The 23,437-nt window shown below is 46.0% G+C and overlaps 1 protein-coding gene across 1 annotated transcript in view; it reads left to right on the forward strand.

Annotated features, from left to right (window-relative positions):
• The window catches only part of SHROOM4 (shroom family member 4), a 308,392-nt gene that overhangs the window by 77,134 nt on the left and 207,821 nt on the right, over positions 1 to 23,437 (forward strand). The window contains exon 2 of the mRNA XM_086942015.1: positions 7,015 to 7,166. Coding sequence (XP_086798141.1) covers positions 7,015 to 7,166 — 152 coding nt within the window. The remainder of the gene's footprint in view (positions 1 to 7,014; positions 7,167 to 23,437) is intronic.

A 23,437-nucleotide genomic window follows, 5' to 3' on the forward strand; every position in this document is an offset into this window, starting at 1 on the left:
CACATGAGCGAGAAGGCGGAATAACAGATGCACTCATGTAGAGTGCGTGAAAAAAAAAAAAAGTAGCACCTGAAAAACCGAGCAGGGTAAAGGACAGAGGGGCATATTATTAAGGGGGTTTATCTCCGCTTTTTTGGCTTTAAAAGCCAAGAAAGCGGAGATAAAATTATCTCCCTATTACCTAGCTGTCGCTAACACCAGTTAGTGACAGCTAGTAGGAGATAGCCACCATCTTGGGCCCCACTTTGCATGTCAGTGATAATTATCACTAATGACATGCAAAGTGGGCGTGCCAAGATGTTAGCGACTGGAAACGGTCGCTAACATCGCTATCTCCTATTACCAACTTATGGAGATATTCGCGCTAAGCGCGAATATCTCCAAAAGCTAACACCTGCCCTGAGCAGTTCTTAGCCATGTTATCCAATGGTAGGTGGATAACATGGCTAAGAGCATTAGCTCTGTAATGCATGATTATCGCTGACTTTTCAGCGATATTCATGCATTGCGGCCGATTTTTATTGCATTTGCGATAAACCTTGGTAATACCAAGGTTTATCTGCGATAAGAATCGCCGCAGCTCAGCAGTAAATTTTTGTCTCTAACCAAGCAATAGCGATAATTATCGCTATTGCTTGGTAATATGCCCCACAGTAATCCTCCAGGGGAGGAACAAACACAAGAGGAGGAAAGGAAGCTCACACAACTAACAAATGAGAAGCAAGCAAATGCGATTGACAGTGAAGCCACCCAATAGTAAGCAATGGGTGGACTCTAAGCCCCTTGTAAGATAACAATATGTCTTGCAAACCACAGCGGATGTGCTGTTTTAGGCGATACCTAAAAACCTGGACTTCATGAACTACTCACGAGCGGTCCTGCGAAAATAGAGAGGTCTGGCTCAGACACAGGGTGTCTCAGTCACCTTGCGGCAATTCGTCTGGCGACAGTGGGACGTGAGTCCTAGGGCAGGGGCATCCTGCCACTTCTGTGGACATATCTAGAGCATACATGTGGTACCACATGGTGCAGTTCGTGGAACATGGCGACCATGAGTTGGCAAAGCTGATCTTTGAAGCAAATTGATCTGCCACCAAGCCTGTGCGTGCCTGTCGTCTCAGTGTGAGGGAGTCGAGCGGCCTTCTTGCCAGATTTAAAGTTAAAGTCGAGTCGTGTATTGTGAATAGCAGGACACCACAAATTTCCATTTTTACCACACAGATATACTGGGAATGCCGGTTAGTTTGTAGATAGCTATCTAATGAACATGGAGACACAATCTGTTTTGTATAGTGCTTCATTTGACACTTATTCAATTTTTATGCGCTGTAAATGGTCAGTGAAAGACGGAAGTTTGAGTTGGCCTTAAAGGGGTTTGAACGGTGACCTGCAGATGGCAGCGCGCTTCGAAGGCCTGCGGCGTTATTCCTCAATCCATCTCGAAGAGCAATACATTGATTGTTCGTATAATTCTGACCAAATCGTCATTTCCTCTGCCTCGCATTGTAAATGTGTGCAATTTAGATCTCTGACAGCCAACTGAAGAGAGTTGTGTCCCAAATGCACGTCCCCTCTCCCCCACGCACCCCCCCCCCCCGTGTTTCTTTAATGCCCTTTTAACTTTATATCCGCACTCTATGCTGTTCTGACTGTATACAGCCTCCGCACTCCTGAGACTCCGGCTGTAATAAAATAGTTCAATGAAGCTGTCCTCTGTTCTTTGGAAGTAGGCCGCGCCGAAAACCCAACACAAATAAAAAAAAAACAGAACGATTTCAGTTACAAATGTATAACACTGGTACACATATATGTGTATGTTTAGCTCCTTTCTGCTTAAGTGTTTGTTATGCAAAGCATGTAGCTGTGTTTTTTTGAGGGTTTGGGGGGTGGTTGGCACCTGGGTGCCGAGTCCACGTGAACATAGCGCCTCGCGTCAGTTTCAGTGACCCCCTATGGCCGGCCCTAATGAGGCGCTGATGGAGTGGTGTGAGCCTTGCCCTGTTCCCTGCTGGCCTGATGCAGCCGCGCTGCACACTGGCGCGGTTATCCTTCCAGCCCATTAGTAAAATCACGGCTAATTGGACGCACCCAACCTTGGTTCACCAGCCCCGGGCTAGTGCTGGTGCGGAATTTTCTGAGTCGCGCTCATGCGTAAAAAAATTCAGACCTCCCTCCCCCCACCCTCTGGACAACTCAATGTCACCTTTTGTGCAGAATTAACGGCATCTGAATGAGCCCCCCGCGTGGTGGCCGTCCCACCAGTCGCCGTCTTGCTCTTCAGAGAGATTGCATTTGTTCTCTTGTACAGCGCCAACTTATCTAGGTTTCTAGGCGCCCAGACTAGCTAATATTTCCAAGAGAACAAGGGTGGACCAGGCGCTCTGATTAGAAGTCTGTGTGAGGAGCTGAGTTAGTGTTACCTTTCTAATGCTAGTTTTTACATTACTACATAGTGTGACTAAACTTTGCAAAACACTAACAGGAACATTCCACAAACATAGAAATAGGACTACAATTGCTCATGCTTCGAATGGAACAGCATGAATCCATGACCAGCGCTCACCAGCATAGAATACACCGACAAAGAGGCAATGGGACCAAATAAACAGCTTTCTGAGCTGAGCTGCCGCCAGAGCCGGGGATCGAACCGTGAGCCCTGTGCTACGAAGTTAGCTGCCCCTGCACCACATGCACAAGCGCCACTACAAGGCACTACATCATTACTGAAGCACACATCCGCCACACAAAACATTCTAGTCTCAGAAGTACCACAAACCAACACAACCAAGCAATCGCAACAAACTGGATCAGCTACTTACTACATACCAGATGACTCCATGCCATCAGGAACATAATTTCCAGGTCCAGGGCTTTACTTGAACAGCCTAGTTCTTCCTGGGAGTTGTATCCCTGATTCATGCCCTAGTGTTTTCTGGGAGTTGTATTCCTGATTCATGCCCTAGTTCTTCCTGGAAGTTGTATCCCTGATTCATGCCCTAGTGTTTTCTGGGAGTTGTATTCCTGATTCATGCCCTAGTTCTTCCTGGGAGTTGTGTCCCTGATTCATGCCCTGGGAGTTGTATCCCTGATTCATGCCCTAGTGTTTTCTGGGAGTTGTATTCCTGATTCATGCCCTAGTTCTTCCTGGAAGTTGTATCCCTGATTCATGCCCTAGTGTTTTCTGGGAGTTGTATTCCTGATTCATGCCCTAGTTCTTCCTGGGAGTTGTGTCCCTGATTCATGCCCTAGTGTTTTCTGGGAGTTGTATCCCTGATTCATGCCCTAGTTCTTCCTGGGAGTTGTATCCCTGATTCATGCCCTAGTGTTTTCTGGGAGTTGTATTCCTGATTCATGCCCTAGTTCTTCCTGGGAGTTGTGGTCCTGATTCATGCCCTAGTGTTTTCTGGGAGTTGTATTCCTGATTCATGCCCTAGTTCTTCCTGGGAGTTGTGTTCCTGATTCATGCCCTAGTGTTTTCTGGGAGTTGTGTTCCTGATTCATGCCCTAGTTCTTCCTGGGAGTTGTGTCCCTGATTCATGCCCTAGTGTTTTCTGGGAGTTGTATTCCTGATTCATGCCCTAGTTCTTCCTGGGAGTTGTGTTCCTGATTCATGCCCTAGTGTTTTCTGGGAGTTGTATTCCTGATTCATGCCCTAGTTCTTCCTGGGAGTTGTGTTCCTGATTCATGCCCTAGTGTTTTCTGGGAGTTGTATTCCTGATTCATGCCCTAGTTCTTCCTGGGAGTTGTGTCCCTGATTCATGCCCTAGTGTTTTCAGGGAGTTGTGTTCCTGATTCATGCCCTAGTTCTTCCTGGGAGTTGTGTCCCTGATTCATGCCCTAGTGTTTTCTGGGAGTTGTGTTCCTGATTCATGCCCTAGTTCTTCCTGTGAGTTGTGTTCCTGATTCATGCCCTAGTGTTTTCTGGGAGTTGTGTTCCTGATTCATGCCCTAGTTCTTCCTGGGAGTCGTATCCCTGATTCATGCCCTAGTGTTTTCTGGGAGTTGTATCCCTGATTCATGCCCTAGTTCTTCCTGGGAGTTGTATCCCTGATTCATGCCCTAGTGTTTTCTGGGAGTTGTATTCCTGATTCATGCCCTAGTTCTTCCTGGGAGTTGTGTTCCTGATTCATGCCCTAGTGTTTTCTGGGAGTTGTATTCCTGATTCATGCCCTAGTTCTTCCTGGGAGTTGTGTTCCTGATTCACGCCCTAGTGTTTTCTGGGAGTTGTATTCCTGATTCATGCCCTAGTTCTTCCTGGGAGTTGTGTCCCTGATTCATGCCCTAGTGTTTTCTGGGAGTTGTGTTCCTGATTCATGCCCTAGTTCTTCCTGGGAGTTGTGTCCCTGATTCATGCCCTAGTGTTTTCTGGGAGTTGTGTTCCTGATTCATGCCCTAGTTCTTCCTGGGAGTTGTGTTCCTGATTCATGCCCTAGTGTTTTCTGGGAGTTGTGTTCCTGATTCATGCCCTAGTGTTTTCTGGGAGTTGTATTCCTGATTCATGCCCTAGTTCTTCCTGGGAGTTGTGTTCCTGATTCATGCCCTAGTGTTTTCTGGGAGTTGTGTTCCTGATTCATGCCCTAGTTCTTCCTGGGAGTTGTGTCCCTGATTCATGCCCTAGTGTTTTCTGGGAGTTGTGTTCCTGATTCATGCCCTAGTGTTTTCTGGGAGTTGTGTTCCTGATTCATGCCCTAGTTCTTCCTGGGAGTTGTATCCCTGATTCATGCCCTAGTGTTTTCTGGGAGTTGTATTCCTGATTCATGCCCTAGTTCTTCCTGGGAGTTGTATCCCTGATTCATGCCCTAGTGTTTTCTGAGAGTTGTGTTCCTGATTCATGCCCTAGTTCTTCCTGGGAGTTGTATCCCTGAATCATGCCCTAGTGTTTTCTGGGAGTTGAGTTCCTGATTCATGCCCTAGTTCTTCCTGGGAGTTGTATCCCTGATTCATGCCCTTGTGTTTTCTGGGAGTTGAGTTCCTGATTCATGCCCTAGTTCTTCCTGGGAGTTGTGTTCCTGATTCATGCCCTAGTGTTTTCTGGGAGTTGTATTCCTGATTCATGCCCTAGTTCTTCCTGGGAGTTGTATCCCTGATTCATGCCCTAGTTCTTCCTGGGAGTTGTATCCCTGATTCATGCCCTAGTGTTTTCTGGGAGTTGTGTTCCTGATTCATGCCCTAGTTCTTCCTGGGAGTTGTGTTCCTGATTCATGCCCTAGTGTTTTCTGGGAGTTGTGTTCCTGATTCATGCCCTAGTTATTCCTGGGAGTTGTATCCCTGATTCATGCCCTAGTGTTTTCTGGGAGTTGTATTCCTGATTCATGCCCTAGTTCTTCCTGGGAGTTGTATCCCTGATTCATGCCCTAGTGTTTTCTGGGAGTTGTGTTCCTGATTCATGCCCTAGTTCTTCCTGGGAGTTGTATCCCTGATTCATGCCCTAGTGTTTTCTGGGAGTTGTGTTCCTGATTCATGCCCTAGTGTTTTCTGGGAGTTGTATTCCCGATTAATGCCCTAGTGTTTTCTGGGAGTTGTATTCATGATTCATGCCCTAGTTCTTCCTGGGAGTTGTATCCCTTATTCATGACCTAGTGTTTCTGGGAGTTGTGTTCCTGATTCATGCCCTAGTGTTTTCTGGGAGTTGTGTTCCTGATTCATGCCCTAGTTCTTCCTGGGAGTTGTATCCCTTATTCATGCCCTAGTGTTTTCTGGGAGTTGTGTTCCTGATTCATGCCCTAGTGTTTTCTGGGTGTTGTGTTCCTGATTCATGCCCTAGTGTTTTCTGGGAGTTGTGTTCCTGATACATGCCCTATTTCTTTTTGGGAGTTGTTTTTCCAAAATCGATTTTGTCCACACTAAGTGTGGGAGGGTATACTCAGATGTGAGTCCCTTGCTCATTGCACCATCAGGATTCAAGCAAGCCGGGCCGACGACGGCTGAAATGCCAGAAACCGGTCCCCGGAAGCTTGTTTCCATCCCAGTATAAGAATTGGCTTGGTAGTTTGGTTTGCCCTGTTCCCATCATGCACTGGGACAGGAACAGACTAATTTGCATGTAGCCAGGTTCTGAGCTGGGATGGTGCAGTGAGCTAAAAAACGGTGATGGATCAAGCCCTGATCTCTTGACTGGGTAAGAGTATTCTGCATCATTCAGAAACTCTGTCCATCACCACCCCCTTTTCCAAAATCGATGTATTCCTGGTTTGTGCCCTCTGTGTAAAAGTGCTTGTTAGCATAGCACCAGCATTACACTTAATCACAAGACTTTCAGATGGATTTAATTGCAAGTTTTGAGATGAATTTTATTGTGATCTTTATGCAATGTTTTTTTTATTAACTAAGCATATATAATAACACCTGAATTTTGAATCCTGATTCATTTCGTTTGAACCAACTGGACTAAGACACCTGAAAACAACAATTTCTAAAAGGAAATCCCTGAATTTGAATACAGTGTCCCTTCTGACATGGACTTATAGGGTGATGTTATGCTTATTTATTTTCCCAGAATGCCCTCTGGGGTCCTCTTAAGAGAAGGGAAGTGCCTTATACATAAGCTACGTGTTAATTTAACTATAGATGCAAAAAGAGAATTTTAATGGCTCAAATGCGCCCTGGGAGGGCAAAGGGTATATGAGGTCCATTTTAGTGCTTACACAGCTCCTTGAGTAGGACAAAAAGCACTACAGAGGTTTGCGTGCTCCTTCTTTAGTACCCATTACACAGGTGCACAGTTAGTGCCATGCAATGAAGTGTGGCCGCTCCCTACTTTGCATGGTGACACCCCCATTGATATGCAGTAATGCCATTGTCCTAGTGTGTTTATTCTATGCTACAGACAGGAGCATGCTCTGTGGTGTGCAGTGCGCGTGCTGAAGTGTGCACGCCAGCCAAGGCCATCGCAAACCTTTGGTATTTCACAGTTGCTCGAGTCTCCTAAGCTTGGACTGGTGAAAGGCCTCATTGCATCCCTCAATGGTACCATGAAGTACAGTCCCACAAACCTGTTCTTTCTTTTGACCGTAGATTGAAGATGGTGGTAAAGCCGCGCTGTGCCGCATGATGCAGATTGGGGACGAGCTGGTGAATATCAATGGCACTCCGCTCTACGGCTCCCGGCAGGAGGCGCTGATCCTCATCAAGGGCTCCTACAGAATCTTGAAGATGATAGTGAGAAGGTAAGAGGGGGGATGATGTGATACCAGCATCTGTATAAGGGACCCATGGAGCTCGGTGGTGGCCCAGGGCCTTGGGCTTCCGCGCTGAGGTCCTCGTGGCAAGAAGTACTCTATAGAAATTAACATATATGTGAGGTGGGCAACATTGAAACTTGGCTGATAACTGGATGGTGCAGTGGTGGCATGCCTTTCAGGAGGCACAACTAGCAGGATATGTATGTCATGGAATCAGTGGTAAGGATAGATAGTAATTTGATCAGCATCACATCATTTTGGCCTAGTGCGTATCATTTTGGCCTAGTGCGTATGCCAGAATAAGAAGCCGGGTCTCCTGGGTACCTGGATGACGTCTTGGACACAAGGCCCCTTCTCCTCGCTATGTCCATCTAGAAGACATCCTCATTAACCCTGGCAGGTAGCCTGGAATTTTTGTACATTTTGAAGGTGCAAAGGCTGTGTCATGGCAATCAGTGAGATAACATGGGTGGGTGAGAAGGACACAAGGGCAAAAGCAAGCTGCACATGAGGGTACGAGCAACACAGCAGGAAGAAGCACATGAGGGTGAGAGCAGCACAGGTGGGGGAATGGTACACGAAGAAAAGGACATTGTAAAATGGATGGGGGAAGTACACGGGAGAGGGAGGGCGTGTGAGTAACACGTGTGAGAGAGCAATGCGGAATGCCGAGGGGCAGACATTTGGGTGGGGAGCACAACACGAGAGAGTGAGCTGGAAAATACATATACTTAACTAAAAAGAGAAACATTTCATAAAAGTGGGGAGTGGAAAAATACAATTCAGCCAGTCAAAGGGATGGTTAAGATGCTATGAGCCAGGGGAGAAGGAGACACAAGATGGGCAGGACATGAGAATGGCAATACAGTCAACCAGTGGTAAGCAGCTGCTGTGCTGAAAGCCCCTGTAAGTTCTTGGTAAGCCCACAATATATCTTTCACAACTGCTCAACTTACTCTGTCTGATATGTGAGACCTAGAAATAAAACATTATTATTCATACTGGCAAAATAATCTGGAATTGTGGATTGGCAAATATCCAAGCTGCAACATTCAGCACCAAAGTTATCATACCTACTACAGGAAACAAACATTGGCAAAGCCATTAGGTCTTGCCTTTGGGACCTACAGATTTTGGCAATGTTTCTTAGTGATACTATACTGCATCCTTGATGCTGTGTACCATGGCTAAGAAGTAAACAAAAAAGGGTGCTATTATGGATCCACTTGGCTCATTTTGTAGGCGCACATAACATGCATGCCACCTACATATTTGTTTTCCTTTTTATTTACCAATCCAAGTTGGATTGTAAATGAAACATTTTTTAAAAGTGGTGCACAAGCTTTAACTTCTTTTTTGGAGGTTCGGGTAGGGATAAACAACATGGAAGGTGCGGGTGAGCAAGGAATCGGTAAAGGGGCGAAGTAACGTGGTGGCAGAAGCAACATGGACGGTAGAGGACAAAAGCAACGAGGAGGGCGAAGGAGGGAAAAGCAAAGTGAAGGGCAGGTGAAACAACATGGGCAAGAGAGAGAGTGCAGTGGAGAATGGGCTAGAGAGGAGAACGTGGGATGTTGTGGGAAGCATACAGGCAAGCATGCAACCAGGAGGAGAATCACATGAGGGCGAGCACAACATAGTTGGGCCAAAGGAGAAGCACACAGGAGAGAGACCAACATGGAGTGCAGCGGAGGAGAGAAGCTCAGTACACGAGGGAGACAGCTGGAAATCACAAGCACACTTGCGGAGTTCTTAAACAAAAAGAAACAAGCAGTGCTTCGAAAGTGAGCAGTGGAAGGACACAAGTAATACGTCCATGCTTGAACGGGGCAAAAAAACACAAGCGGAAGTAAAGCCCACACAAGCTAACAAATAAAAAGTAGGCACATTTTCATGACAATAAAGCCAACCAGTGGTAAGCAATGGGCGGGCGCTAAGCCCACTTTAAGCTGACAATCGTTTTTTTTGCCAACATAGAGCGTGTACTCACTGGTAGGCGAGGCCTAAAAACAGGCATTGGCAAAGTCAATAGATCTGACCTTTAAGCTGGTGTGATGGTTAATTTTTTTGTTTCTTTTTTGTTGCAAGCATATGCCACACAAAAAATATGCAGTCGCCTAAATGTGACTGCATTATGCTTGAAATAAAAATTTTAAATTTAAAAAACATTAGATAATGTGCCTTTTTTTACTAGTGATGTTTTTTAAACAAGCCTTTCAGTTGTACTATGCATTTTATTATTTTTGTGATAGAGACAAGAATAAACCACAACCTAACATATTACTCAAATAACAGACAGCGGCAGTGATATAATTTCATTTAAGCATTTTATAACAAACTTTTAAAAAAAAAGAGTGCAAGCAAAATAAATAACGGGTAGTTACAGTGAATGCAAAACATTGAGAAAGTGTAAAAAGTACACTTGGAACCATGTTCACAACTGAAGAGAAAGGAATTGTTTTACAGAATGTGACAGTTTTTGTGCAGTCACTCAGCACGAAGGATGCTGATTGCAATAGAGGGCTGACCCACTGCTGCATGCCTTTGTAACATAAAAGAAAGGAACAGTTTTAGGTAAATTTGAACTAAGAGCGCAGGTTTTGTGCTGTAACCCAAAGTCAAGGGAGCCAATGGGAGCAGTGAGCTGCTTCGTTGCCCCATGCTGTACGCTGTGGTAGGCGAAAGGTGTGTGGCAATTTAACAGACCCCTGAATAAAGCCCCGCGGCCAAAAGCTCCTCTAAGTATGCTGTGATTTGGGGGCAAAACAAGTCTGCCAACACAGTTAAAAATGTCTCAAATGTCAGACTTAAAAATCCACTAGAAAACCTCAAAACTGACCATGTTACATACCTTCATTTCTGTGCTTATTGTACCACACCAGTTGGATTCATCGCATTTAGGAACAGCGCCGCCTAGTGGACAATCCGCTACAAACACCGAAACTGTAACTTTTGAAGTAATGACTGCTAGGTCATGGGTCAGGCGCATCAGTTCAGGGAATTTTCCTACAGTGAGCTGAATACTATGATCTTGTATCACTGAAAATTCTAGTAAAGTCAGATCTAGGCACTATTTGATTTGGCCCTGCTCGCGCTTCTAAGGGGCACAACACAAGTCTCGTTGATAATGTACAAGTCTGGTTAATACTTCAGGTTGGATAATATATTTTAACCTTACACATATGTGCTCAGTGTCACAGAGTCTGGTACAACGAATTTAGAAGCTGGGATGAGAACTCTACTGCCAATTTGTGGTTCCAGTGACCAACTGTACCACAAGACAGAATTCTGTGCCATGTCATTTTTTTAGCCACGCTCTCCAGTCCTCGTTGGAGAGGGCGGGTCACAAATCGAGTCCAACATTTGCTCATACCTGTTAACTCTCACCCACATTTGGTGGTTGTCACTTGTCACCCGCTTTTTACTTCTATTCACCATAGACTTTATTAGGGCCACCCGCTTTTCAAACCTGTATCTCCTCCAACAAAAAGTGTTCATTCTCCCTTCACCTTAACGGGATCCCACTCAAACCCCTTGAATTCACCCACATTTTAAATCAAGCGGTTGACCGGTAGGTATTCGCCCTCCCAACTGAAGTCCCCAAATCCGGGAGGTCAACAGGCACAGTTCACTCGATGTAGGGCCACAACCAGGGGCGTATTTTGTCATGTTATTAATTCCGTATTTATTAGAATCATTTTAACCTCACTGGGTGGGCCGGGCGGAGAAAGGCGGGAAGGTAGTCGAGGGAGACAGCAGGTAGGAGGAATGTGCCTTAAGGGGAACACTTGGCTCGGATAGTCCTTCTTTTATGTCGACAACTAATGCCCATAGGAAGGAGGCGGTGGCCACACGTGGGCGCTGTGGGATCAGAGCTCCGTGGCTCCCCCCCACCCCGCCCCCCAACGCCCGCTTGCCCGCTCAGGGCCATGTGGGCGGAGTCTGCGTGACTCACACTTAATGATCGAGGTGATGGGCCAGCGCCGTGAAAGTTACCTGTGCAGGGTAATTGTGCCCTGTTATTAGTTCCTGTCACTCTCTTGTAAGGTGATCAGTCCTGGCGCCGCGGGGCGCGCGGCAGACTGCAAGACGAGGGATGAGGCGTAACGAGCAGAGGGCCCCGGCGGAGGGTTCAGCTCCTCGAAACGACACTTACAATCAAACAGGAAATACATCACCTTTAATTACCTTTTTGGATCTACCCGGGTTCAGTCCTTTGCCTCCGTGTTTGAACAGGGGCCCCGACGGTAGGAAATATTCCAACTCCTACGCACAGGCGAATACCCCTGGATGGGCCCTGCGACACAAAGCAGGCATACTTTATGGATGACGTGCAGTACACAGTCGGATAATCCCCCATACACAGACGTGCCAAGGCAAAGCTGGGATTCTATGTAGAGCTGATCTGTCAATCACGCAATAGAACAGTTACATGTGTTATGGAAATATTTGTAGCGCCGTATAATCGTTAAAATGCCGTCGCAGCGCTGACAGATATATTATAACACAAAAACACTTTGACATTCTTATCAAATGCACTCTTAATATCAGAAAAGACAGGGCTTGTTTGATTGTGTAGAGTTTGTGACTCTCCATCGTTTGGCTCACTGTAGGATTTTGTGTGCCTCTGCAAAAGTGATTTGGTTTACACGGCGGGTGTTACTTTATTGCCGGTGAGAGAAAAAACAACCATGTCCTGTAGGGATGGAACGGCAAAGGTGTGACCACACAACAGTTGCGGGAGTTACAAATACTGTGTAGATGTGTCTCCAGAATAGTATCCCTTAGAGATTAATGTTTACCCTGAATATAGAAGTGTGTGTAAATGAAGAAGGATGTTATAGAAACTATAATAGGTACAGTATATAGAAAATGTAAATAAGGAGGTGAAATATGTAAAGGACTACAGAGAGAACTAGAATAATGTTATGTTCTACTGAAACTCATGATAGCAGCAAAACAATAATGATAACATTGTTTCTTTGTGTTTTAAATTTATAGTGATTTTAATTCATAAATACTGTCCTGAAGAAGGTGACGACTCAAATCACCGAAACGCCGCGTCGACAATTTTTCTGTGTGATAAATTCGTTACATTGTGGATTTTTTAATATTTTGTCAATTTATGTGATAACCTTGCTGCATCAAATGTTTTTAATGGTTTTTATGAATAAATGTGTAAATTCACTTGATATGTTTTGTATGAACAGAAAATAATAATTTCAAATAAAAAATATATTTTTTAAACTACTGTACGTCTAGTATATAACATCCTTAGTAATCTTTAATATTGATTTTCAAGATTTATTTGATTAAGGCTCGCTAAAATTATATTGTAAATTTGTAGACTCATATGCAACTGGGGATACACCTGTTGGCTCACCTTGTGCTTCTCCTTTAAACGCCTAGAGACCTAAGTCTCTTTTTCCGAACATGTGAAAAGGGAACCTTATATTTTTGTTTTACACAATACCCTTCCCTTTTCCAAAAAGGGTTTCTCCTTCTTATTTTGAAATGTTACTTTATTGCAGACACTGGTAGCTCAGTGGACTAAAGCAGCCACTGCAGGGGCCTGTGTTCGACCTCATGGGCACATGTTCAAATCCCGGTGGGTATCCATTTGAGGTCGATAAAATGAGTACCATTGAGGGAAAATTTTACTGAAAATCGTACGTGAAATACTGCATTATGCCCTTTGGTCAGCGTAGATTGCGATGTTCGCCTGGCCGTACAACGCACACACTCCTCCTGAACGCCACACACGGACACCCTCTTTCAGATACGCCCAGGCTGACGGAGATCCCCAACACTCGGTCAACACTTGCATTGGAACCTAATAAGTCTATATTCAGCTTTGTCAAGGTTCCAAAGGGAAGCTGTTGTATCTGGTCCACGTAAGAGCATCTGAACCTGGACATGACATCAGCTCCCATGGGCCGATCACCTCAAAACTGGACACATACGAGCAACCCAAAATAGATAGGTGCTATCCAATGTCATATTATGCACATGCTTGAACACTGTGCACAAAAGGCTATTCACTTGTGCGCGGGCAGGCACAGGCAGGGAAACACTACTATTTCTGCCTGAGTCTGTCTGTCTGACTGGTACATACATCTTCCACAGAAACACCTCCAGACACAGCCATACTCTCTGAGGACACTCATCACTCTGACACAACTCATAAACAGCAAGGCACCACTGTGCATCATCTAACACAACCACAGCCCCCGGGCACTCTCGCTTTCCCACGCGGACCCTTCCTCGAGCTCTTCTCTGCTCCAACATTCCTCTGCCCTCTGAAGTCTGGAAACAATATCTCAAAACAGCGTCCTACTATTCCTCCTAGATATGGAGGCCAAACACAACACCATTCCACACAAACTATTTCAAAATAAGCCAAAAATCTGCAACCGTGGGCCTGTTGTCCCTGCTTCTCATTACAAACTGCTTGGCTAAGCACTCTGCCTTCAGCCGAAGTGTGTAAAATAGCCCTCTCTCCTCTCCCCTCTCTCCACCAATCTTCTCCCTGGCACGTTTGACTTTCCCCTCGGTTTTGGCTCAGCTTTCTACCGCCTTCTTTGATTTCCTCCGCTGTCTGCCTAGATCTCTTCTCATAGGAAACACAAAACCCCTCCGCTCTGCGGGGAGAGGCCCTGGAATGTGGGAGCACAGGCCTCGCGGGATGCTGAGCATCCTTCCCCGGGCCAGAGAAACAAAACAATAACAATAAAGGAAAATCACAAATCACAGTGATCACATTACTGCCATATGCATGTGTGCGTGGCGTGCAACCATGTGAATTGTGTGCGTGGCGTGCAACCATGTGAATTGTGTGCGTGGCGTGCAACCATGTGAATTGTGTGCGTGGCGTGCAACCATGTGAATTGTGTGCGTGGCGTGCAACCATGTGAATTGTGTGCGTGGTGTGCAACCATGTGAATTGTGTGCGTGGCGTGCAACCATGTGAATTGTGTGCGTGGCGTGCAACCATGTGAATTGTGTGCGTGGCGTGCAACCATGTGAATTGTGTGCGTGGCGTGCAACCATGTGAATTGTGTGCGTGGCGTGCAACCATGTGAATTGTGTGCGTGGCGTGCAACCATGTGAATTGTGTGCGTGGCGTGCAACCATGTGAATTGTGTGCGTGGCGTGCAACCATGTGAATTGTGTGCGTGGCCTGCAACAATGTGAATTGTGTGCGTGGCGTGCAACAATGTGAATTGTGTGCGTGGCGTGCAACCATGTGAATTGTGTGCGTGGCGTGCAACAATGTGAATTGTTTGCGTGGCGTGTAACAATGTGACCTGTGTGCGTGGCGTGTAACAATGTGACCTGTGTGCGTGGCGTGCAACAATGTGAATTGTGTGCGTGGCGTGCAACCATGTGAATTGTGTGCGTGGCGTGCAACCATGTGAATTGTGTGCGTGGCCTGCAACAATGTGAATTGTGTGCGTGGCGTGCAACAATGTGAATTGTGTGCGTGGCGTGCAACCATGTGAATTGTGTGCGTGGCCTGCAACAATGTGAATTGTGTGCGTGGCGTGTAACAATGTGACCTGTGTGCGTGGCGTGTAACAATGTGACCTGTGTGCGTGGCGTGTAACAATGTCAATTGTGTGCTTGGCGTGCAACCATGTGAATTGTGTGCGTGGCGTGCAACCATGTGAATTGTGTGCTTGGCGTGCAACCATGTGAATTGTGTGCTTGGCGTGCAACCATGTGAATTGTGTGCGTGGCGTGCAACCATGTGAATTGTGTGCGTGGCGTGCAACCATGTGAATTGTGTGCGTGGCGTGCAACAATGTGACCTGTGTGCGTTTCTGGTGTGCAACAGTGTAAAGGTGTGCTTCTCTTGTGTCAAACAAGGCTGATAAGGCTTTCATTCCTCTTTGTGTTACCACAAAAACATGGTCGCATCGGTAAATTGCAAGAAGGACGAAAAGTGGTGTGGATTATAAATATTTTTTTCAGACTGCATTTACTGCTCATGCATGCTGCTGCCTTGTAACCTTTCAGCTGCTACCAGATGTGTTATCCCGAAACGGAAGCCTTGCAAGGCTCTGGCCCAGGGAAGAGTCCTCCATATAGGAATCTGCACCATTCTTTGGGGCTACTGGAAAAGAAAAAGTTCTCTCATAGAAACTACCTGTTGTGTGAAGCTAAGATGTTCAGCGTCCCAGGCAAAATAGAATGTTGCCAGTAGGTGCACTCCCCAAACTCTACAAGAAATCCAATTTTAACCACCTTAACAACTTGTTTGCACAATTTCCACGCCTGGTCAGTATGAGGATGCAGTGGCAACGATTCTATCTTCAGGCCTTTTTGGTGAGTCTGTCAATGAGACTTCTAGTTTTTGTTCCAGGTGTAATTTTGTTTTTTTTTGTGAAAAGGATACCTGTTCTTTGGGAATTTGACTGATAACCACTCTTGTAAAAAAAAACAAAAAAAACACTTGAATAAACTGTTATATGACAAGGAACCATGAACACTAGCAGCATATTTAGAGATGCAGAATTAAGATCTGGGTCTTCTCTGCTTCATGGAAACGAGCGGAGTGATCACGAACAATAACCTTGATGCTGAGGCTTTTTTGCATTCCTGGAGGGAGATACGAGCCCTCATCTACAAAACACCAATAAGCAAACTGTACATTCAGAAGAACCAGGAACCTGTCAGACAGGAAACAAGGATATTACGACAGGCAGCATCAGTTCCAGAAAGGTAAGCAGAAACAAAGAACCCAAAAAAATACATTAAAGCACAGCAAGAAAGGGTAGCTAGGGTTGCTAGAAGACTCCAATCCTGGACAGCTTATAGGCAGGTTTTCCTGTACTGCTTCCTATATGCTGCTTATAGGATACGCCTACAGCTTGCGCACTGACTCGGACACGCAGTCAGAAGAGGGAGGGGCCTCAGCTTCGTAGTGCAGGAGCCATGGTGGAGAGGTGCTAAAACTCCCAGACATGTACTTTTGAGGTGGCACAGAAGAAACCAGGAAGAGAAGCACTGGTTCCTGTGCCCTGTCGAAACGTGTCGCCATGGACCCCGAAGACCGGCCCGAAGGCTACAGAGCGAAGGCCAGTGTGAAGCCCAGGGAATGGATGTACGCGTAGGTTGGGGGTCATACATGCAGCAACGTGGAAGGCCTGCTACACTCACGTTGCCTGAGGGACACTCAATTTTTTGATCACGAGGGTGGAATTGGGGCTGCACAGTTACCACCCGCCTTGCGTTGTCCAGCACTTCTGTCGTGTTCTCCTGGCGTAACAGAGCCCCTGGTTCACCTCATAGGAAAGCCAAAGGTGGTTGTTTCCACTGACCAGAATGACCCGTACACTTTTCCACTCCTTGTAACTTGGAATCTGGAGCAGCCATGAAGAAACTAACCTGAACACTCTGGCTTGAAGGGCTCACAAGTTCTGTTTTGACCACTAAATGATCTCCCCACTTTTGAGTGCGTATTGCACGAAAACAGTAAGTACGACACGTGATGCCGGGCTCAGGGCCACCATCTTTGTTGTGCACATGGTGAAAATCTTCAAATTCAAGATATAATTCCAAATCCTTGCTAAATACGTCGTATTTAGGAGCTGGTCTACAATTTCCAGGGAGCGATAGAGCCTTCCGCACGAATGCTGTGCAGCAACCTCCTTGTCCGAATATAGATATTGCATCCCTTTCTGGCAACCTTCAATTTAGCTGGGTGGAAAATTGCTGCCTGGCCTTTGTAATGGGGCTGTACCTTCAGAGTGGGTTTGCAAGCTTGTTACATCTTTTCGGATGTGGAAGAGACATCCTGGAATATGCCGCCATCCGGCCCACCAAATTGCTGCCTCTTTTTCCTTTTGACGATATGCAAGATTTTCGCACTTTCCATCCCACCCATCACGGTTAAGCGCTGGGGCCTTCTTTTCTGTTCAGAGTGTTTCTGGCCAGGGTATTTTGCAACACCCCTGACTCCAGGCTCACACTTAGTTGTAGGGATCACAGGGCTTTCTTTCCCTTGCAAACAATGTGTATGAGGGTTGTCCCCCATACTTTAATTCACAATGGAGGCTCGTGTTCGTGATGCAATTGCAGATTTTCATCTCATGAACCCTAATGTAGTAGTCATCAACATTAGTGGTTTTTCTTTGGCTTTCGTTGATACAAAACATAGGAATATGCGTTCACTTTTTTTGTAGCAGTAACCACAGATGACTAGCTTGTTTCGAAGCACTTCCAGATTTTGCAACCTGGGCACTGAGACACAGGGAGATTAAATACCCTGGCGAAGGTTTAGTGGGAAAGTTTGAATTTAGAACCTGGCTGTCCAGCTCCACAGTAAACAATCTAACAAATAGCGTAAACAGACTTTACAACGCTATCTTAACCATACATGACTTTACCACGATTCCTGTACCACACATGCCTTTACCCACTCTATGTATATTGGAAGCCACATGGCTTAAGTGACATCTGCGCTGTTTAAATCCAGACCTTAAAACCACTCTCCTGGTCAGCCTGGAAAGAGACAAGCCAGCCTAAAGGACCGCGCCACTATAACTGTGGACCCCGGCAGCACCAAGATCTGGAGCCTATGACCACCGGGCATCACAGAGCAGCCATTCACCATTGACATCCCTCAGTATTTCTTACACATTTTAGAAGTATTTATTGTTTTGCAGCATAAATCATTTTCTGGATTCATATGCTGTGCATGTATTCCGCCATCTAGTGGTTGGTCCGGAAGAATGTTTTGTCATTCTTCTCTTCCTTATTTGTTTACATTTTTATGTGGCTTTTGTTTTTAGCCATTTGGCTCCTTTGTATTAAATAACCTGTAAGGAACTGAATTTACACAAACACACACATCCATTGTGAAGATATAGAACAAACTTTCCGTTAACAAAAACTGTCCAACATGTCCTCCAAGGACAGGTAAATAATCCACCACGCTTTTTTAGAGGGGGCTACTGTAAGGGTCAAGAAAAAAAAAGAAAAAAAAAGAATGAATTTAAAACAGGCCCGGTGTTAAAGAACATGATGGGGTGCCGTAAAAGCCTGAACCCTTTTCTCGAAGCTGTCAAGAATACCTCATTCCGCTGTAAGAAATACCGTCACAAGGAGTTGGGAAAAATGTTTTAGGTTTTCAATGGGAACAACCTTGATTCCATATAAAGGTTTCCAGCGTGGGTCCAGGAGGGCCAGGTCTATTTCAGATTTTCCTTATATAAGCAACGACTACGTAAATTATATGTATATAGATTAATTGTATGTAAATGTAAGAGAGGATATGCTGGGTAATCTCTCTTAGATGTTTGTTTCAGCTTTGTATAAGAAAAAAACACACTTCCTCAGCCCTCTATAATGAAAATCTCAGGTGATCACTAGAAACTTGGCCTTTTGGAAATTGGACCATGTGTGATCAGCAGATAAAATCAATAAAAGACTGCAGGTGGCAGTGGCGGTTGGCAATACATAAATATGGGGCGGTGCGATGTGCCCAACTCACCACAAATGATACTCCCTCCCGGCGATGGTGGTGCCCATGAGCAGGAAAGGGAAGGACTTACCTTCCTGCCCTGTGGAACGCAAACTCTGACCAATCCTTGAGCTACTCTCATGCTGATGACCAATCCTGGAGCTGCTCTCATGCTGATGACCAATCCTGGAGCTGCTCTCATGCTGATGACCAATCCTGGAGCTGCTCTCATGCTGATAACCAATCCTGGAGCTACTCTCATGCTGATGACCAATCCTGGAGCTGCTCTCATGCTGATAACCAATCCTGGAGCTACTCTCATGCTGATGACCAATCCTGGAGCTGCTCTCATGCTGTTTCAGCATGAAAGCAGCTCCAGGATTGGTGGGAGCAGGCCAACCCAGCACTCATGTTGAGGCTGGGGGCCTGTGCCGGCAATCCCCGGGCATTGCTGATTAGTGTTTCCCTGCTGCGCTTGCAGCAGGCGGGGCGACACTCCTCTGCTATTTAGGAGGAGCTGCCCCTGACAGGTTGTCAAAACAGAATCTGATTCCAGTGGGCCCCTGTAGCCCACTCAACGGGCTAATTGGAATTCTCTCCATAGGAGGTCGGTAGATCCTGAAAAACTCATATGGCAGGGCTTGGATCTTGTAGAGCCCATTTGTAAATGGTCAGCTGGAAGTCCCCCAGGGCCTCTTCATGGCTTGTGTAGCCTGCCACTGTTCTGGTCAAAACATGTCTCTTGAGTGTCCCCGCTTGACTCGCTTTCTTCTGAATGACCCATCTGCCGCTCTGTGTGAAGGGGCTTCCGGTCTGGGAGCCCTTAAAGTCTGGCTGTCTGGGCTGGTGGGGGGGGGGGGGGGGGGGGGGGGGTAAGGGTGACTTCCCCCACTCCCCCAGAGCAGGTGGGCTGGCGGATTCTGGGGAAGAAAAAAAGCAGCAGAATTAAATGCCCTTGGCCTGGAAGTGTCTGCAGCTGCTCCCTGCGTTCACAGCCTGAAAACGCACCCAAGGCTAGAGCATCTTTATACAGAGCTGCGAAAGATCTGCTCGTCCTTTGCACAGGATGGCAAGGGAAGTGCAGTGCTTAATTTGTAAAGGATAAGTGCCAGGGCTCAGAGTTGCCCTCAAAAGCCCCCGGCTGCCACCATTAAATGCCAACTGTGCACAAGACTGACGGAGTGGGTTCATGCCTTTTTGGAAGAAGAAAGAGTATTTCAGCTTCACTTCAGTTATGAATGCTGTTGAGAAGTTACACAGGGAGAGCAAAGCTCTGCAGCTCCATCCTCTGTGGACCAAGTGCACTGTTCAGCAAGTAGCATTCACACTTTTCATGAAAGCAAAGTAACCTCACGCATAACATGTGTATTTGTAAAGCGCCCGTTCGCCCGTGGGCATCTTGGCACTGAATAACGGATGTTTATTGTTACCAAAATCAATGGTACTCATTTTATCGACTTCAGAAGGATAAAAGCCTGAGTGGGCCCACCAGGATTTGAACCTGTGGCCATTAGGTCAAACACAAGCTCCTACAGTGGGCGCAGTAGTCCACTTAGCCACTAGAACTGTGAGAGTTGATGTTCTGAGGGGCGAGAGAACGAGGTTTCTGATTCTTGGGAGAACAGCAAAGTTCTTCCAGAGTAGGATTTCCAGAGCGTTGTTTGCTTTCTTGGATTTCGAGATTTTTTCCCAGAAGTTTGATGTCCTGTGCCAGGCAGGCTAGGGAATAATTGTGCCTGGCTTTGTGTGTGATGCCTGTGGTTTTAAGAAGACATCTTCTGTACCATCTGGAGCCTGTTTAGTGATTTTACATTTAAAGAGGGGGAACAGGGATCCTGGCCGCAAGTTCCAGTTGATCCTAAGCTGAGCCCCATCTTTCCGCCAACTCTGAGTCAACCCTGGGAGGCAAAGTGTTAGCCCAGAACCTAGGGGAAGCGGTCCAGGGAGAGAAGGAGAGAAATGCTGGTCCGGTTGTGGATAATGATATATGTCTGAAAGCCAAGAGTCTCAGAGTCGAAATTTGTCAACTGTACAGCCAGCGCAGTGAAGGTAAAAACGAAAAGAGCGTGAGGGGAACACAGTGGAATCATCAGCGATTTTAAGTCTCAATGAGTCAGTAGCTCATACTTTGAATAACTCTCCTTTCTCCTCGATGATATAAGCTGTAACACACCTAATAGAGGACCGGCAACCAACCTTGAGCCAGAAACTATGTAGTTACGCACAATGCGGCAAGGACCAGAAAGTGGGAAAATAAAGCGAAAGGCATGGAGTGGTTGAGTGCAAACATTAGAGTTTAGCAAAAAATTCAACTCAAGCATGAGAAGTAACCAGGCAGAGACCCAAAGGAAATTCTCTCTCTAATACTGTCACTGTCTCTGATGACCCGGAAGTGACCGTATAAGGTGAAAGTATAAAATGATCTGTGAGCAGGCATGTCTTTGGTAAATTTCCTCCAAGTTGCCATGGCAAGAAGCTGGAGATCTGGCTATTCAATGACTCTTCTTGCCGGACCATCAAGACTGCCTGTATTCAGGCCGAGCCTCACCACAAGACTACACTCACCTACTCATCACCTGGACACTCTCATGGGTGACAAGTAGCACTCTGCAAATACACCTTACATTACATGGCCCCACTGGGACACAATCTGCCCCGTCTATCAGTTTCTTCCCTTATCCTGCCTGCTATTACATTCAGGGGAGTTTGTGTGTAGAGTCTCTTATTAGTTTTTTGAAGCAGTAGAAAATATTTGGGATTCATGAAAGTAGGAAAATGGTGGGTATCTGTGGGTGTGGATCGCGGAGTGGTGCCCAACCTGACATGATGTTTTGAGTTACTTCTAGTTTAGTTTATTTATTTATAAATCACAACAGTGCCCGGACACCTAGCTACAAGGAGGCAAGCAATGCAGACCAACCGCATAGAAGATTAAAGCATAAAACATTATAGCAAATCAGTCCTCAGTAAATACATCTGACAATCATCAAAGAAATGTCCAGAGCACTCAAATGAGAGATTCAGGAGTGGGGTCCCAGGCTTAGCAGAAGCAGTCTATGAGCTCCGGGGCTTGTTGTCCGTTCATGCTGTTGCTGACCCTTGCCGCTGTGCTCACAACTGCTTTCAGGGGTGAAAAGCTAGATTTTGTGGTGCAATGAGAATTGCAATTCTGTAGACAAAACTGAATAAAACTTGGGACTGTACTAAGATCTGATGCCCTTGAGTGAGAACGTGAGGCCATCCCTTCATACTGAGAAACAGTCTTTACAACGCGGCTGGAACCACACTGTGCCTTCACAATGCGGTCCAAACGATGTATGCGTCTTTGTGTCGCATTCCATTACCACACCAGTCGTTACAATGACTTCCCGCAGGGAAAGCATTGTTGGACGGATGTTGGACTTTAGGTCCAGCACGTTCCCTACTGTTGCGCAGACTGGAGTTTGAATAATAAATGATACTATTTCAAAGTCCAGCACCTTCCCTTAGGCAAGCGTTGTAACGACTTGTATGGTCAAGGAATGCATTTCTGGTTCTGACCGCATTGTAAAGGCATGCGTGGTAAATGCATGCTTGATTCGAAGATACAACCCGTCCTACTGCATGTGCAAGAAACCAACCCTACAAGCTCTGTATGCTTTCCTTATTCAGGCATCTCTGTCTTTTCCTTAGTGAATGGTTAAAGAGATACTCCCTGCGAGAGCTCTGTGGATGTCTCAGTAATGGGGTAGTAGTGCAAGGTGCACTGCAAGAGCCGTGCAACTGTGTCAGTGAAGGCAAATCAGTGCCTAATGTCAGTGCTTCTAGCTGTGTATTGTGAGAGCTTTGTGGATGTCTCACTAGTGAGATAGTAGTGCATGGTGCAGGTCACTATAGATGTGCACTGCAAGAGCCGTGCAACTGTGTCAGTGAAGGGAAATCAGTGCCTAATGTTAGTGCTTCTAGCTGTGTATTGTGAGAGCTTTGTGGATGTCTCACTAGTGAGATAGTAGTGCATGTCACTATAGCAGTGCACTGCAAGAGCCGTGCAACTGTGTCAGTGAAGGGAAATCAGTGCCTAATGTTAGTGCTTCTAGCTGTGTAACGTGAGAGCTTTGTGGATGTCTCACTAGTGAGATAGTAGTGCATGTCACTATAGCAGTGCACTGCAATAGTCGTATAACTGTGTCAGTGAAGGGAAATCAGTGCCTAATGTCAGTGCTTCTAGCTGTGTATTGAGAACGTTGTGGGTGTCTCACTAGTGAGATAGTAGTGCATGGTGCAGGTCACTATAGATGTGCGCTGCAAGAGTCGTATAACTGTGTCAGTGAAGGGAAATCAGTGCCTAATGTCAGTGCTTCTAGCTGTGTATTGAGAACGTTGTGGATGTCTCACTAGTGAGATAGTAGTGCATAGTGCAGGTCACTATAGCAGTGCACTGCAAGAGTTATATAACTGTGTCAGTGAAGTGCAGGTCACTATAGATGTGCACTGCAAGAGTCGTATAACTGTGTTAGTGAAGGGATATCAGTGCCCAATGTCAGTGCTTGCAGCTGTGTATCGTGAGAGCGCTGTTGATGTCTCACTAATGAGATAGTAGTGCATGGTGCATGTCACTATAGCAGTGCACTGCAAGAGTTGTATAACTGTGTCAGTGAAGGGATATCAGTGCCTAATGTCAGTGCTTCTAGCTGTGTATTGAGAATGTTGTGGATGTCTCACTAGTGAGATAGTAGTGCATGTCACTATAGCAGTGCACTGCAAGAGTCGTATAACTGTGTCAGTGAAGGGAAATCAGTGCCTAATGTCA

The sequence above is a fragment of the Lissotriton vulgaris genome, chromosome 10, assembly GCF_964263255.1.
Source record: "Lissotriton vulgaris chromosome 10, aLisVul1.2, whole genome shotgun sequence".
NCBI classification, from domain to species: domain Eukaryota; kingdom Metazoa; phylum Chordata; class Amphibia; order Caudata; family Salamandridae; genus Lissotriton; species Lissotriton vulgaris.